The 18,710-nt window shown below is 36.1% G+C and overlaps 1 protein-coding gene and 1 long non-coding RNA gene across 4 annotated transcripts in view; one reads left to right on the top strand and one right to left on the bottom strand.

The window, feature by feature from the left end:
* The window catches only part of CWC27 (CWC27 spliceosome associated cyclophilin), a 239,368-nt gene that overhangs the window by 67,482 nt on the left and 153,176 nt on the right, over window positions 1–18,710 (bottom strand). For all 3 annotated transcript variants that reach the window (XM_082457317.1, XM_082457315.1, XM_082457316.1), the window contains 2 exons: window positions 7,445–7,554; window positions 3,040–3,143 (listed from right to left, as the gene is read on the bottom strand). In XM_082457317.1, the coding sequence (XP_082313443.1) occupies window positions 3,040–3,143; window positions 7,445–7,554 (214 nt within the window). The remainder of the gene's footprint in view (window positions 1–3,039; window positions 3,144–7,444; window positions 7,555–18,710) is intronic.
* Window positions 7,565–18,710, top strand: part of LOC309658645 — a 50,795-nt gene continuing 39,649 nt past the window's right edge. The window contains exon 1 of the long non-coding RNA XR_014262352.1: window positions 7,565–18,166. This is a non-coding gene — a long non-coding RNA (uncharacterized lncRNA). The remainder of the gene's footprint in view (window positions 18,167–18,710) is intronic.

The following is an 18,710-nucleotide window of genomic DNA, read 5'->3' on the forward strand; positions in this document are numbered from 1 at the left end:
ATAACTCCTGCTATGTATCTAATTGGTGTTATAAAATCCATGTTTGAAGGTTTCTATAGCCATAAGAGTGTGTGATGCTGTGGGATGAAGGAATGTAGTGGCAAAGAGCCTCCTTTAGCTGCTATACTACAGTCTGGTGCCCGTCACTACCACTATCAAATATTGGCAGTATATATCCCAACAAAGGAAGAATGATAATAATTTTGAGTGAAAAATTTCTATCATGCATTTCAGCTTAGATCTACTAATAACACTTCCTTAAATGCCTTGTTAGACAGTGAAATCTGGGAATAATTAGCAAACACCATATACAGTGTTTACAATAGAATCATATTTCTTTTCTTTCTCTCCCCCTCTGACTTTTTTTTTTTTTTTTGCATAAAAAGTAGAATGCTGCTGAATGGTACCCAAATGTCTGTTGTATACTATGCCAATACAGCAGCTCAGCCAAAAATGTGAATAGAACAGTTTGCCAAGTAAAAGAAAACATAACAAATTGGTAATGGTTTCTATCTTGACAGAAAATGAAAATGATCCCTCAATGTGTGGTCACTCATGTGGACACATAAAAATGTCTTAGAAGCAATCATTTTACCTCAGATAACAGACCTGACGGTGTAGTACAGCACTGGCTGACTTTCACTTCTTAGAAAAGCGGCAAGCGTGACCTACAAAATAGTCTGGGAACCATGTAATTTATGCATAACACACATGCACATGCCATGAAGTCATAATATTTGCTATAAATCATTTTGAATACAAGACTTCTTTTCCGAGTGGAGTATACTTCATGAGAGATGACCTAAATCACCAGAGACTTGATAAAGCTGAACTGGTTTATTTATGAACAGAAGTGATGCTGTTGCTTATCAGGTTACAAGATTTCAGTATTCTACAAGGCAACAAAAAGGCTGTGTATAAGTGCCCCCATGTATTCTGTAAGAATACTAAAGGTACTTTAATTAGATGTTAGATTAAAAAAATATACAAAAAGTATGTAGGTACATAGTGTAGAGTTCTGACTTTCTGGTTAGGTGACTGCAATTGCAAGCAGAAAGGAACCCCTGGTAATGGTTCCTTTACCCTATTTCCCCTTCCTTTACCACTTATTTTTGTTCCCCAGATGGAGAACTAGCCAATGTCATTGACCAGTGATTTTTTTTTTTTCCCCCAATCTGGTGAAGTTTCCCCATTTGTTTAACTCTCTAATGAGGATGTTAGAACATTGATTGTATTGTGAAATCACATCAAAAACAAGAATGACACTTTCAGAAACACTAATTGATACCTGATGCTAATGAGGAATTCAGAATGAGAGGACACTGAACCAGGGGACTAGGAAGGACCTTGGGAAGGTAAATGGCCTTGCCGAGTTGAAAGTAAATTTGAATCCTGTGGGTTGAGTTTCAAATGAAACTTCTGGGTTTAAATTTGTTGGTGACTTTCCTGTTCAATAAAAAAGGACTTAAATGGCTTACAAAAAGGTTAAAAAAACTTATTGGGCATCAAACTGCTCTTACAAAACACCATCTTGATGAGTTAAGTGTAAATGAATCAGAAACACATGGATTATATTTCCTTAAAAAATGCATATGGATTCAAAAATAAGGGGAAGAGGACTTGGCAAAACATTTTTTTGTGTGTAGTGGCTGAACCCAAAACATTTGAAAGATATTTTGAGACATTCAAAGAATCCAAAATAAAACTAAACCTGTCCAGTCATATCAAAAGAAAGTTCTTCTGTGCAATGTGCATTTATCTCTATGGGCCATTCAACACTCACTGAGCCTTCACCTTTGGCAAAGAACTATGGGAGGAGCCAGCTTCTGCCTTAAGCGACTTTGAATTTAAGTATAGACAAATACACATAAGTAATAGAAACCTATTAAAAGAGACCTAGGGTTTTACAAAAATTGGCATCATAACCCAGATCATACAGAAAGCACGTATCGAGAAATATACAAGTATTTCCAGGATCGTATGGTAGGTAGGATTCATCCCATTCAAATCATCATCACCCGGCCCTTTTGATTAAAGTTATATATAGTTGCAGAGCCTTACTTGCTTAAATGTTTTCTTAATAAGTGTTTTTATGTCTTTTTTAATATGTGTTCCAGCCCTCTTTCCTCCACCCTCTAGATTTGTGAGTGCTCAACAAATCTTGCTGACTGGTTTCCTGGAGGATGGGAGTGTTGAACAGAGTTTTGAAATAGGGGAGAGATGCTGTTTGGCAGAGAGGAGTGAGGCTATGATTCTGGGTTGGGGTAATGGCACATGTGACAGTTCAGAGGCTCCAGAGGGTGAGTCATGTGTGGGGGGTGACCCACTGGCTTGCTCGCAGCCATGTGCCTGAGCCAGGGTGTAGTGCGGGCGTGGAGGCAGTTAGGTGCGGGGAGGCCTAATATACTACATGTGGAGTCAGCTGGAGGGCAGAGGAGTGTGAGAAGAGAAAAGCACAGTGCTTACTCTTTTTTTTTCCTTTTTGCCAGCATAGGATAAAGTGCTAAGCACAGGACACATACAAGTCATTAATCCCTTTATTTCTTATCAGTGTCTTAAAAAGCTGAAAAATATCCAAAGATAAAAATAAGTTAACTATGCATGTATTGCTAGGATCCTGTAGGTTATAATTTGAAGAGGAACTTAGTAGGATTATGAAATGGACTAATGAGTTCTAAACTGTTTGTGGGAAAGTGTAAAAAGTTAATGACTCAGAATCTTTTAAGGCTGTTTTCTAGCTGTTTAACCTGAGTCTTTATCTTTTCCACAATATTAGAAAGTTATTTAGGGCAAGGATAGGGTCATATATTTCCTGTGTATTTTCTACTGGCTAGCACAATACTGGGAATACACCAAGCACTAAATAAATGCTTACCGAACTGAAATGAAGTAAAAGGGTGCTGAGGCCCTATAATGATGAGGGTATAATTGAAGGTAAAGTCTGAAAAAAAAAAGGGATGATATAGTAGAAATATCCTAATAGTGTCTCTGCTTTGAGCTTGTTCGTTCATGGTAATATAAAGAAATCAAAGGTCTTACCATCCTTCATCATCTTCTACTTCTGTTTCAGAAATGTCATTTTCAGGAGTTTCAGCAATTGCTTGAGTGAGTTTAGATTTAAACTGGTTCAGCAGCGCAAGGGTCTGAAATAACAATTAGACTGCTAAGTTTCCTGATAAGGATAAATATAATTTCACAAGAGACATTTAAATTTGGCAGAAAAGAAAATATCCTTCCAGGATGTAAAACACTTAATTTTTTTAATTTTGAAGGAAAATAACAAAACTGCCTTCCAGCTGCAACAGTGATTGATATTCACAAACCTTGACATTGCCCCATTTGCACTTGCAGTGACATTTTCCCTCAGGGATATGTGACTATTTTCTGATTTGGGGAAAATAAATTTGTTTATGTAGAAGATGTTTAAACTTTAAAATGCATGCTTACTAATAGCTAAGTTTTTAGTGTCCACAAGATAGGGAGGTACTTCACTAAGACATGTGAAATCAAAAACAAAACACCAAAAAACAAATAGTATTGAACAAATTTCCAAAAATATAAAAATGTCAATGTTGGGGAAGGTGAAATGAATGAACATGTTAATTGTTGGAAGGTGCGTAAATTGGAGTGACATCTTTGGAAAGTTTTTTATACATATCAGAAACTTTAAAATGATCATTCCCTTTGATTCAATAATTCCAATCCTGGGAATACATGTAGAAAAATAATCTGAAACACTGAAAATGGCTTATGCAAAAGATGTGCGCTGCAGCAATATTCATACAACTGACAAATGGAAACATGTTAAATGTCTATTAATAAGGAGCTAGATAAATTTGGTAAAAAGCAGTGAATATGTGATTACACTATTACTAAAATTATACACATGAAATATTATATTCTATTGTTAAGTGAAAGAAGTAGGCTATAAATATCACGTTGAGTGTGTTTTTGTAAAAAAGGGACTATTTCTCTGATATTTTTATTTTTGGCTCCAATGCCCTTTGTAGGTAAGAGGAAACAGCAGGTGCCTGAAATTTTAATCACATTGTCCCCTGGCTATACCTTAACAGTTTGCTTCAGAATTTGAGTAGAGAATCAGAAATTAGAGAAATGTTTTTTTATTCTATAGTTTAAAAAAGTACATAACTGTGAAATGGGATAAAGTACTACCTTGTCTAAAAAAATCAAGTTTCTAATTAAGACGCTGGTACATTGAATTCAGTACTAAAATACAGTTGACCCTTAAACAACATGAGTGTTAGGGGCACCAACCCTCTGAGCGGTTGAAAATCCACTCATAACTTTACAGCCAGCTCTCCCTCTACATTGGTGGTTATGCAACCAACTGCAGTTGGTCTAGAACTGTAGTACGTATTTACTGAAAGAAATTCACATATAAGTGGACCCACAAAGTTCAAAGCTGTGTTGTTCAAGGGCCAACTGTACTTACACTTCATAAGGAAAAATGTGTGTGATAGTTCAATATGTGAATAACAAATATAATAAAGAATCACGGTAACTTGGAGGCTCCAGAATTTATCTAAAATATCATTAAGACCATGGTTCATGAAAAAATTAAGTAGGTTTTGGTGGTCTACAACCTAAGCTCAATAAAGACAGGTGATGTCAAAATATCTGCAAGAAACAAAGGCAGTTATTGCTAAAAAATGATAGTGAAAAGTGCCTTATATGTTTCTGCAAAATTTAATGCCCACATGGACAACAGTGGAAAATATATACATTACCATAGTTGCTGAACGAGATGAGTTTTAAGGAAACACTATAAATTCTACAGAATATCCTCATAGGCATTCTGAGGGCTGCTAGCATGTTAGGGTTTAGATATTTTATCTTTTTCTAGAGTAGCAATTATAGGACTAAGCTCTTCAAACAATGTTAACAGATAAAGAAAACATCCTTTGTTTTAAAACCTTATTCATTAAAAAAACCTTTCACCTACAAACTTTTATTGTATTTGCTTTATAATAAGAAAAGTGATTATTGTAGAAATATTAGAAAACAAAGAGAAGCAAAACAAAAATATCTATTATCCCGCCACTAAGAATAAGTAACCATTGTGGACATTTGGTATATATCCTTCAAGGCTTCTTAAGTGTTTCTGTGTGTGTATATATCTCTATATTATATAAATATATATCTCTACATGTGTATCTCTATATCGCTATACCTATCTATCTATCTATCACTTAAAAGCAAACCCCATCAATTTTTGATGGTGGATTTTCACACACTTGGAAACGTCTTTTCCGAGGGCATAAAGAAAAATGAAAACAAAGGAGACCTCTTAGTGGAATGAAATTTTAAAACTTCCTAGAAAACTGCGCTAGACCTGGATTTTATTCTTTTGAGTTGAAAGTGGCGAGGCAGTCTGTTTTTAGAGCCAGTTAACGTGCTATTGGCATTTGCTCAAAGAAGGAGGACTGGGACTGTGGCAAACAACACCCTCTCGGCCTGCCTTAGTCTCTCCTATATTCAAGATTGGACTTTCTCTAGTTGCATTCGAAAGGCAAGAAAGGACACTAGGCAGAAAAGCTAACACCACAAAAAAAATAGGGCACAGTATAGGTTGAAGAAGATAGGATCTGCATGGAGGCATGTCTGTTTGGCATCTCCAGGGGAATTCGTCTTCTGGCTTTTGCTGAAGGAATGAAGGGCCAACCATTAACAGCATGCTCTTCAGCACAGAGCAAGCCTTCCCGGCATGAAGAAGCTGTGCTGAAGGGGCCTGCCCTGGCACACTTTGTGCATGCGTATCTACACAGAAGAGTCTCTCAAATGGCTTCTGTGCTGCCAGTCCTGCCCCGGGTCCAGTCTACTCTCCATACTGCAGCCAGGTTGGAGGGATCTTCCCATAGTGCAAATGAGATCATATCACCTCCTTCCTTCGATGGCTCCCCATTGCTCTTAGGGTAAATCTCAACTCCATAATATGGCTCAAAAATATCTTGTGTGAACTGGCTCCTGCTTACCTCTCCAGCCTCATCTCTTTCTTTCTCTTAGTCTAAGTTCCAGTCATACTTAACATCTTTTAGTTCTTTGCAAAAGAGGTCAAAGACTCCTCATATACTGTCCCTTTAGTCTAGCCATGTTATGTCCTATCCAACCCTCAAAGCTCAGCTGACAAATCATTTTCTCAGGGAAGCCTTCCCAGATTCTTATGCCATGTTAGGTCCTACTGTTATACATTGACATAGTTTCCTGTGTCTAACCTGTCATAATGTTCACCCCCTTTTATTAGTATTACTTAACTGCCTCTTTTTCCTGATAGCTCAGAGAAGACAGGGATGTTTCTACCTCGTTTACCACCAAATACAGTGATTAGGACATGGTAGGTTCTTAATAATTATTTACTAGGAGGGAAGAAAGAGGAATGCAAGAATAAGAGTGGTCCTTCACATCTTTTGGTAGTACATTCAGAGGACTTTGTGACTCCATGAAAACAAGTTGATAAAGTACTTTTTCTTAATTTCATTTGATGTGCCATTTCTTTTGAAAACTGCACACGTTAGTTCTCTGTAATTACAATTTCCTGTACCTGAATTCTTGTTGAATTTTCCCTACGATTATTTTCACGCTGGGCACTGATGCATGATCTTCCCTACAAGTAATTAGGTGTCATTTATAATATAGTTCCCGATTAGATTAATTTATTCAAACAGGCTTGGGCTTTTTAATTTACTTTTATTTTGCCTATTTTATTTATATGCCTAAAATGGCATGTTCTCATGTATATATGGCAGCACCGAATATAAGTAATTTTGGTCTGCCCCCTAGCTTTTCAACATAAAGAGCTGCTGAAGAGATTCATTTTATCAAGTGCCAAGTGCTGCATGGTGTTGACTCTCAAACTGATGAGCTCGCTTCCTGTCTTTTTTTATTCTTGATTTCTGACAATCCTCTTATATTACTACTTAAAGATTCAGGAATGACTTTCAGTAAGCAGACTTTCGTGGTATTATTTATGGTAGAAGTCAACTAGCGGACAAAGTGCCTTATTTACAGGCACTGTACAATTTCAAGTGGAGCTGCCTAGGCAGCAGGTGAGATGCTGATTCAGAAGAGATACCTTCATCATTTATAATCACCCCATCTCATAATATTCACTTAGTCAAAGGTTCTACCTGAGTATCTGGTAAAATGTGGTTTTACTACGTTCCTTCCTGTGTTTAATAAGGGAGTACAAGGTTGAAACCTAAAAGTTTTAGGCTTTATGCCTTTATGTCAGGAAAGAACTCTATCATCTGGATCTTTGCTTAAGTGGCCAAGGTCCTTGTCACTTCACCCCTATATTAATATATCTTTTTCCATTTTTAAGAGGTGATGTTTCCCCTTGTGTATAATCAAATTAGGCTCCATTAACAACACTTGAAGACAATTAAAAGGCAGTGAACTGCGTATGGATTTTGGTTTGTGAAGTTACCTGGTCTTCACGGGAAGTTCCCTTCTTTGCCTGCTGCTTCCTCAAAGCTTCATACTTTTGCTTTTCTCGTCTGTATTCTGCAACAGCACCATCTGGAGTAGCCTCTTCCTCTGAGGAATAATAGAATAGTCTTAGGCTAAATAGTAAAAAGGCTCTATTGAAGCTCCACAATGATTACCTAGATTAGAAAGTGATTGATGTTAATTTATCAACCAATTTTATAAACATCTTTATTATATACTGTACTATTGTAGTTGTTCTCAACTATATTTATTTGACTATAAAATCACCTATCTCACTTTTTTCTTCAGTTATTTTTTTTTTTTATTTTATATTGGAGTATAGTTGATTAACAATGTTGTGTTAGTTTCAGGTGTACAGTAAAGTGACTCAGTTATACATATACATGTATCTATTCTTTTTCAAATTCGTTTCCCATTTAGGTTGTTACATAATATTGACCAGAGTTCCCTGTGTTATACAGTAGGTCCTTGTTGGTTATCCATTTTAAATATAGCAGTGTGTACATGTCAATCCCAAACTCCCTAACTATCCCTCCCCCTAACCCTCCCCCCTATCTCACTTTTAAAATAAGTAAGGTATTCCTAAAATTCAGCAATACTATTTTACATTATTCTCTTGCCTTATAAGATATAATCTTTCAATATTGGTTGATTTTCCAATTACCTGCCACTTTTGCTCCCCAGTTAAAATAATAACAACAACAAACAATTTCAATTTAATGGCATCATAAAATATAAATATATCTAACAAAAAAATCAGGACAGTTACCTAGAGCAGATAGAAATAATTTTTACTAAATTAGAAATTAGAAAAAAAAATCTATGGATTTGATCCTGCAATAATTCCATACAAACAAAGATTAGCTAACATCTGGGTTCACAGAATACAGGTTTGCCTCAAAAAAAAAAAAAAAGTACTAATATTTTACAGTATGTTACATTTATATATATTAATGAAAATTTGTGACTTAAGGAAAAAAAAAACTAAAAACCTATCTCTTCTCATCTTTGGCTGGCAAACCAAGATGAGCCAGCTGAAATCAAGAATACCAATAATCTTTCTATTCAAGCCTTGGTTTGTTGCTTGCCTCTTTGTTACCCAGTTTGAGGAAAATAAGTAATGTGTAATGTATTAATAATCAGCCATTTTGTTCAAGAGATTGTCTAGTTAAAAAAAATGTGTGAACTAAGAAACAAGTAGTCTTTTTATGTTTACCTAATATGATTTTGATGTTGGTCAAAGGGTACAAAGATTCAATTATGTGGGATAGAAAAGTTCTGGAGATCTAATGTACAGCATGGTAACTACAGTTAATAATACTGTATTGTATAATTAAAATTTGCTAAGAAAGTTGATCACCACACACACACACACACACACACACACACACACAAACTGTAACTTTGTAAGGTGATGGATATGTTAATTAGCTAGACTGTGGTAATCATTCCACAATGGGTTCTCTAGTTCTTAGTCTTCTGAGATTTTTAATTGTCTGGCTTTAGGATGTCTTTCCTCTCCTCCTATTTTTATTTCTAGCCAAAATGAATAGGCAAACAGCTTGAGAATAGCTGTGAAATCAGCTGACCTTTCATCATATACATCTGTGATACCAGGATTAAGCCTGCTAAGGTTCCATCTGGACTGCATGGAAACTATAACCCAAACACTTCTACATGGTACACAGAGTCAAATGCAATGATATCTGCTGCACAAACTCAACTGTGTGAAAAATATGGTCAACTCTTCTATTTCCTAACTGGGTATATCATATCAGTATAAACTACTTCTGTTTATAGTGTGATCAAATGTTCACAGCACATTCATTTTTCAAGTTTTTATTTCTCAACACTATGAGTAATTTCCTTAGCTCTATATTTCAGTTCACTAATTCTCTGTTTAGTTGTATCTAATCAGTTTTTAAGATATAAACTGAGTCACTGATTTTAATAATCATAACTTAAAATTCCAGACACTTGTTATGTTTTATCTTTCAGATTATTCTTGGGGATCCTTCTATTATGTCTTCTCTTTCCCCAGAGTGGTTATTTCCCCATGTGTTTTCTAATTTTTGACTGTGTGTGTACCTACAGCTAGAGCTACATCTTCATCATGCTCCATAGGAATCCTTGGCACCCAGGATTATGTAAGGAGTCCTACAGAGAGCTTTTGCCTTTGTTTCTACCAGGAAATTAAGGGGTTCCATTAGTGCACAGCCATTTTTTCCCCAAGTTAATTTCCTGGCTTAGGATTCCTGTACCTTATAGGCAGCGTACATTCAGACTTTATAGCTGTGCCTTGTAGAGTTTTAGAGTTTTGATTTTTTTTATGATAGACTTTTTTTTTTCCTTCCACATATAGCTCTGAAAAATGACATGCTTCTTTGTGGCCTTCCTGACCAGGTGGACAGTTTTTTTAGTTCCTTCCTCTCTTGATCCAAGACTATATCTCTGTCCAAGTGTGAGATTAAAACCTCAGCTTCTAGCTATCAGAGCCTACATCTGGTTCCAATATCCCCCTGGGCAACTATAGTGTCAACTTGCCCACTTGATGCTCTGGTTATGCCTCACCTTTGTTTCTGGTACGTAGGAATTTTCTTTTCTTTCTTATCTTCTCTCTTTCTCCCCGCCCCCCCTTTCACTTTCCCTCACCCTGCCAGCGCCCTCTCTGTCTCTTTCAAGCTTAGCTAAGTATTTAAATTGGGCTGGATCATATTTTATCCAGAATTTCTATATATTTGTAGAAGGAGAAAGTTCTGTCTTAACTCAGTCCATGTTGCCAGAACAGGAAGTAGCACATTCATTTCTCATGTATTTGAATGCCCCTGAATAAACAAAAATTGAATAAGTGACTGGATGATTTTAGTCACATAAAACTAGCTAATAAAATATTAAAGGAGTTTGAAAAAAATCAGTTTAAGTACAGAGTGCTCTACTTCTGCTTTTCTTAAAAATCTCAATATATGCTGGATGATAATTTATAAATAATGACGCAGTATGACAACTATTTGTTATTAACTGAAATTTCTATAAAATATATGCTAAATAAATAGGAATAAAGAATGGGGGAAAAAAGAACATTTACTAAAAACCTACTATATGTTAGGTACCACGCTAAGGTTCTTTGACTATCCATGAAGAAAGTGTCTATAAACCTATTTTACAAATTAGGAAACAGGATAAGACCACAATTAGAATATACTAAAGCTGGAACTTGAACCCAGGTCTCTATGATACTAAAATCCCACACTGTGCCCTACTGTCTTCAATTAAAACTTCAGTTCAGAAAATAAAATTCAGTAAGTGTTGCCCACATGCCTGACACTCTAGGAAATGCTATGAATGATATCTAAAGCATACATGATGCAGGCTTTTCATTCTAGAAAGTAATCTAAAGAGTAAAATAAACATAAAATATGTAAAAATAGTTAAGAAATCAAGCCATTGATTGTAAGTATTACGTTGCTGATTCTTGGTAGAATATTAGCCACCTAGAGAGGAGTTAAAGCTTACCTATGTTATAGTGTTAGAATAAAAAAATTTTAATATCTTAGTGACCTCTGAGATAATATTAGGAAATATATATAAAAGGGTTTGGTGACAAGAATGTCCAACAACACTATAACCATCAATTTACTACTAGAGCATCAGTTTGCTAGAGCACTAGAACTTAGCTAGTGTCCCACGTGGATTAGCAGCAGAACTTGGGCTAAAACTTATGTTCTGACTCCTAGTTTTGGTGACAATCTGTAGTAAGACTAAAGGTTCAATACTGCACTTTTCCCCCTGCGTGTTATAAAGAATGTCTCTAACTCTTCCCTAAGAACTAGTCAGAAACATAATCTTTGCTCCACTTGAATCTCTTCATTACAAAACCTTTTTGTTCTGAGCATAAAGAAGTGATGACTACTCAATTATTGATTACTTAGCTAATGAACCAATGGTATCCATCTATTACAAATCTCATTTTATAGATAAAAGGGCTTATACCCTCTACTGTCTCAGTACCAGAGCTCAAGGAGCTAAAAGCTTCAAGTAGCTGCACATTCATTCATTTTTTAAAAAACTTTAGTAAGCAATTATTATGTGTCAGAAACTGTTAATAAAGCTACTTATAAATGATTTTAAATAGATCTAGATCCGCTATTTCAAGGAAATTTTTGAAAAATTCCCAAAATAAATAAAAACTTATATATAAATAAAGGTAAATGTTGTTTACTAGTGATAATAGTAAACAACATTTGAAAACAAAAGGGACAGACTTTAGTGGATATAGAAAAATACCAAAGCTACTGACATCTCATCATACTCTGTATCTCATCATACTTTCTGGAAGCTACAAAGTATGTTTTAATCAAATTTTATACATACCAGATCTTAAATTAATTCTAGGAAAAGTACCAGACTTAAAAATAGCTAACATGATAGCTAACATTTCAAGTACTCACTATGTGCCAGATACTAGTACCTTGAATTACTTGTTTAATCCTCATAACCAACAACCCTATGAGGAAGTCATATTATTAACCCCATTTTGCTGATAAGGTAACTAGGGCAGTAAGAGGTTAGATAACTTATCTCAGGGATTATAAACACAAGCATAAGAAACCATGCAGTCTAGCTCTAAAGTACAGCCTATTAACCAGCTTGCTTATTTCTTCTTCATGTCTGAAATACAAGAAAACTTAGAAGAAAATATTCCAATCTGACATAAAAAGGCATCAGGTCACCATACTGGATGTGTCCTGATGAAATAAAGTCCTACCAAAAAAAGGTCCTGAATTCCTCCCAGACCATAATAAATGGGAAGTGCAGTCTGCCAAACAGTGGGTTAATGAAAATATTTTCCTAGAAAGAGTTCTTTATGGCTTTTCTTGATTCTCCATAATTAATCATATATTGTCCTCATTTGAATTTTTAAACACTTTGTAGCTGCTAACTTCATTATATCAGAACTACCTCTTTGTACTGCCCCCCTCGGCTATAAACTCAAATGGCAGGGACAGTGCCCTGTTTGTGGACTACTATATTCCTTGCATATAGTATGTACTCAATAAATAGTAGCTGAATGGACAAATGAACAGAGTGATCATTTTTAGATCTTAAATTACAACAGTGTGCATGGTTGCCTTATAGCTCTTGCTGGATAGAATGGCTCCTTGAGGGCCTTGTAGGGGGTTAGGCCCCTAGTGTACAAATACTTTTTCTGTAGATAGCTGCCTAATTAAGTTGAGTTGTAAGGAGTTAGATGATTTCTGACACTTATTAAATAGAGGTGAGAGGAGTAAAAGTCAACTTGAAGGCAATTATCCCTGATTAAGCCCTTGAGCACTGAGCTTTCTGAGTAGAATCCCTGTAAGAGCTGCAGCCATTCATTGTAGCCATTGACTGAATGTAGCCATGCATTGAGGCTTCATCTCCTTGAGGAGCTACTGGGGATAAACTACATATCCTCCACCGCAAAATGCCTGTTTTTCGGTTTGTTTTAGTAAGAAAATCCATTATAGAAATGGTAACAGTGGGAATATTCTGTGACATAAAAATGAGAGCCTACATATAATATATTCATAGTTATAATCCATAATATTTATTGAGTGAACCTGTACTAATTTTGTTTTGAAGATAATTGAAAGTGCTTAGATGATATCTTTAAAAGGTGAATAAGAAGAAAACTGGTTTCTCTATCAATGAAACTGCTCAAATAAAAACTAATTCACAATAAAGAAATTATATAATGGAGGTATCTATATGCACATTTATAAAGAGTAGGCAGAAGTTTAGGCAAAGACTGGGCTAAAAGTTTTCTGCAATTTATTAATTTCATTTAACCTATTTTTATTTTCAGCATATTTTTAATTCTACAAATCAAACAATGCTGGCTCCATCTGGTGGTCAAAATAAGCCTCTGTAGCTTCAGGAAAATTAGTCAAAAGTGGTTAAATAATTTAGGGACTACATGAAATAATATGCTTGAACATTGAACACTGAGGTATGCTTCAGCACCGAACGTTAAGTGGAAGTGTCTACATTTACACAAATTTTTAATTTTTCTTTCTCTGTTTTTCATCCTAGCCTCATTTCTTCATGTTATTTTGGAGCTTAAAATAATTCTCAAAAGAAAGTAATAGGGGCTTCCCTGGTGGCGCAGTGGTTGAGAATCTGCCTGCCAATGCAGGCAACACGGGTTCGAGCCCTGGTCTGGGAAGATCCCACATGCCGCGGAGCAACTAAGCCCGTAAACAACAATTACTGAGCCTGCGCGTCTGGAGCCCATGCTCCTCAACAAGAGAGGCCGCGATAGTGAGAGGCCCGCGCACCGCGATGAGGAGTGGCCCCCACTTGCCGCAACTAGAGAAAGCCCTCGCACAGAAACGAAGACCCAGCACAGCCATAAATAAATAAATAAATAAATACCAAAAAAAAAAAAAGAAATATAGAATATTTTCCTCTGTGTTCTTCTATTAGCTGATTTGAGAAATGTGAAGGTAACAAGTTATAAAACAGTTAAATTTATCCACAATTTCAGACTGTATTCCATTTTGGAATATAAACTATAAAAATACTGATTTTCAGTTGTATTTTCCATTAGGCACTTCCAGGAGGGATGGCTAGTGAATATATGATAGTTCATATCTAGGGGGGGTCTATATATTCATATTCTATTGGCTATTTAATCTTAAGTTTTAAATTTAGTACAAAAGGAATATGTCCAGAATCACATGACAAAAATATTAATACTAAGAAGTTCTTAGAGGGTAATAACTTGCTCATTTTACAGATGATAAAACTGAGGCTCAGCGAGGTTAAATGATTGTGCCAAGCTAGGAATATCAGAAACCAGATTTTTTGATAACCCAATGTTGTTTCCTCTCTATATACACTGCTATGTGTACTTTCTCTTTGTAGTACATAATCACTGAAGATATATGTCATTACAATCTAACAATCACTTTGAAATTCTATACAGTTGTCCCTCAGTATCTGTGGGGAATTGGTTCCAGGACCCCCAATGCCCATACTGAAATCCAAGGATGCTCAAGTTCCTTATATTTGCATATAACCTATGTATATCCTCCCTGTACATCCTCCCATATCCTTTAAATCATCTCTAGATTACTCATAATACCTAATACAATGTAAATGCTACGTAAATAGTTGCTGGTGTGCAGCAAATTCAAGTTTTGCTTTCTGGAACTTTCTGGAATTGTTTTCTTCCCAGAATATGGTCTACCCAAGGTTGGCTGAATCTGTGGATAGGGAACCCGTGGATATGGAGGGCTGACTGTACATTTACAGTACAGTGTGACCATTTATAAAATGGCATGAATATCCAATATAGGTGTAGTTCTCCAATTAGAAGTTTTCTTAATTTTTACTTTTGTTACTTTCCCTTAAGATATTAGTAATTAAAAAAAAAAAAACAAACTTGTTTTGAAAGCCCCACTCCTTTCCAAATACAAAATTTTGCCTTTTTTTTTTAGAGTATTATATATTGCTTTGTTGAGTTTATAATTCAAATAGCAGCCATGTTGGTAATAACTTATAGTCATAACATCACATAAATTACCACAAAGTATATATTATATTAAAAATCAACTCAAATAAAGTTAAGTGAACTTATCTAATGAATTAAGAGATAAGAGAACCTAGATTGGTAAAAACAGGTTCTGAACACTAAACATTAAATTGATTTAAATTAGGCTTAATTGTCTTATCTTTTACTAATGAAGTTTTTAATTGTATAGACTCTCTGATAAGCTTTTTATCAGATGTTTCTCCATTCTTATTAATAATGAGCACAAGAAACAATTACAATATATAAATAGTTACTGAGGGACATGAATGGCTTCTCTTCTGGGGGCTCCAGCTTCCCACCTGTTGGCTGTAGTCTGTGCTCCTGTTCACTTTTACCTCATTCCCCCTCACATGGACTTCAGGACTAGCACAAGGTTGATTGATGTTGCCCCCAGGCCCCTCAACAGAGCACGCTTTGTATTTCTCCCTATGGTGTGACCCACAATTCTTGTAGTTTGATGGCCATTTTGACAACATCCCTAGGTTGCCCTGTCATTCTGGGTGTGGAACCTACACATTATATACTCTATGTTGTAGCAATAAGAAGAAAGACCCAAATTCTTCAAGATAAAAAGATTTCATGAAGCCAATCAAGGAGAACACTAAAGAAAGAATTTCTATCTAAAAATCACCTAAGGCTATGGTTAACCTAGCAAATTCAACACTGCAGAATATCATGCTTGCTAACAGTACTTAAAGGAGGGTTCCATTATTTTGTAGTAAACTCATGAGGTACTTTTCTTCAAGTAATTATGACAGTTTCCAAACTGGTTCAAAGTAGTCCTTAAATACTTGCATGTGTGGTATGTCAGAAAATTCTTCCTGCTCTCTATGTGACTGAGGAAACTGAAGCAATAAAGTGGCTTCTAAAATACAAGTACGACCACTACTACCAGCACCATCACCAGTTTTTAAGACCTAGCATGTCTGAGATACAATACTAGGAACTCTCTGCCTGCTTTCTCACTTAACTTAATGCTGTAACAACAGAAGGGGTATTATCGTCTCCATTTTATGCATGAGGAAACAGAGGTTCAGAGAGGTTAAGTATCTTGACCAAGGTTATATGGCTAATAAATGATAGAGCAAGGATTTGAAATCAGGGCTGTCAGACTTCAAAGCCCATGCTTTTTCTACCCTATTATACTGCAGACAGTTATGGAGGGGGGCACTGTTATGTATGAGAGTGAGGGAAACAAAGGCAGTTCTGATGTTGAGGAGCTTATAGGCTGGTAAATGGATAAGACATACTCTTTAACTGTGTGGTGGTACAAAGGACATATGAGAGGTCCTGATAAAGTACTTATAAAATTTATGCAGAGGAGGAAGAGGGAAAGTTGGGTGGAGGAAGTGGCAGTATAACTGGGCCTTAAAGGAGAAATAAGATTTAGCCACAGCAGGTAGAAGAGACAACATAACCAAAGCATGAAAGCAACATAGTGCAGGATACACACGAGGAAGAGGAAAAATGTTTTGTGAAAATGAAGAATGGGTAAATAAAATGGGGAATAAGGAAAACAAGATAAAAATCTGATCATGTAAGGAATCTGAACTTCATTAGGGGAAGCAAGGAGTGAAATGGAGCAGGGCCCTATAGTCTGCATGGCCATGTCCGCAGCCTGCCTTTTGTCTGTGGAAGAACTTTAGCCAAAGAATAAGTTTAACCAGAGAAGTGAGAAAATGCAGAGGCAAAGAAAAGCAGTCAAACAGGACAAAACAATAATGGTTTAGTCAGTAAGCAAAGTCAAGGGCCTTTAGTTCCTTCTCAAGGGCTACAGATAATATTCTGAGCCATATCCTGTGAACTTGTGAGCTGTCTTACAGATACTGAAAGCCCCATCAGGTGGAAGAAGTTAACTACATGAGGACCAGGCTGTAGCCATGACATAAGCTGTCACAATTCCGAGAATTTGCCACAAAGAACTGGAAACAAACCGACCCTGGAACTGAAGACTAACTGTACCTCAAACAATCAAGATGACGCTGATCAGACCACCCATGATCAATTTCAAGATGCCTGTCAGAGCTGACTGTAGCCGCCTCCCTCAGCCTATAAGAGCTCTTGCCCACTGGTTGTCAGGCGGGGAGTCGGCCTCTGACGGGGGTTCCCTGCACCCCCCACCCCTCGTTGCCGGCATCCGAAATAAAGCAAACTTTCCTTTCCACCAACCTTGCTTTTTTATTGGCTTTTGAGCAGTGAACAACTGGACCCTACTTTTGGTTCCAGGAGGAGCCACAATCTATATATACCTTGCGGGTCACAAGTGTTTGTGAGCCTTTTAGAAAATGAAATGAAGTGTGCTGAACCACCCTAGATTGTTATGTTGCTTGAACTCATTTCTAAGAATTTGTTTAAAGGGTGTTTTCTTATTATGGTACTAGCTTAAGTTAGTTAATAAAATTACAGTGCCAGGTTTCCTGACATCCATACTTCTCTTAATCAATGAAAACAATGCTTTTCCCAAGTTCAGTGACCAAGAGAGCAAAGGCAAGTGAGTAAGAGAGAGAGAGAGACAAAGAAAGAAACCGACTCCCCAAATCTTGTTGGAATTTCTCCCTAATTATTTTAGGAAGAAACTTTGAAAAATATCCTGGTAAAATAAATTTCCCACATCTATCAGAATATTCTAATTTAAATATGAAAATATGAGCCATTATTTGAAAGGACCATACTCAGTGTTTCTGGCTCTGTTCAGTACCTCAGATTTTTTTTTTTTTTACCTGCCTAGACTGTTCTATAATCTGGTTCAGATTTTACCCCTTCTTCCCCAACCCCCATCTTTAACGATATCTCTAACAAGCTACATCTTGAGATGAAGTGAGGGTAGAAAAAAAGGTAATCAAACTATGCTTCGTCTGAAGTTGACTGTGTCCAAATATACTTTCTGGAACCTGGGGTTAGAGGGTGAGTTGGATGGGGGTCACCTTGCTCAGTCTTCGTGGTGATGCTGTGAATTGTAGGCCAGTCCTCAACCTGCTGATTCTGGCTTCATGCTAACAGGCCATATTGCTTGTGGCTTCTTTTATTTTATTTTTAAAGGAAACAATGCTTTGCAGTTTTATACAGTAGCTGAAAGATACTGGACAGAAGACCTGACTCCTCAAATCTGCTGTTTAAGTTAGGGTGAGTACAAAATATCTTTAATACTTTGGTTTCTTTCTTTGCAAAATGGACACAATAATAGTTGTTTAATCTACTTCTCAGGACTGTTACAGAACTAAATGTAATGAGGAATGTGACAGGATTTTGTAAACTATTCATGTTATATAAGTAGGAGGTATTATTATTTGGCAGAGAATACAGGGCACCATATTTTATGTCTATAAGCTACTTATAGCTATGGTTCCCTTCAAATGATTAAATCTCATTTGAAGAAGCAAGGAGTAGACACAATATTTTTCATTTTATTAACATACTTGTTTGAATAAAAAATAGTTCTGTATATTAAATCTTTTCAAAGGACCAATAAAACTTATAATTGGAAGAAATGTGGAAAATCCTTTTGTGATGTGCATTATCAGAACAATATGTATTTTTCCAAATTTGAATGTTCAAGGTAGCATTCTTATTATGAGGCTTACCTATAATTCTGAATTTGCTTAAGAATAAGCAGTATCTACTGGCATGCTGGTAGGATGGAAAATGCTTTGCTACTCCTATCTTCTAC

Source organism: Balaenoptera physalus (genome assembly GCF_965194825.1).
Source record: "Balaenoptera physalus genome assembly, chromosome: 3".
NCBI lineage: Eukaryota > Metazoa > Chordata > Mammalia > Artiodactyla > Balaenopteridae > Balaenoptera > Balaenoptera physalus.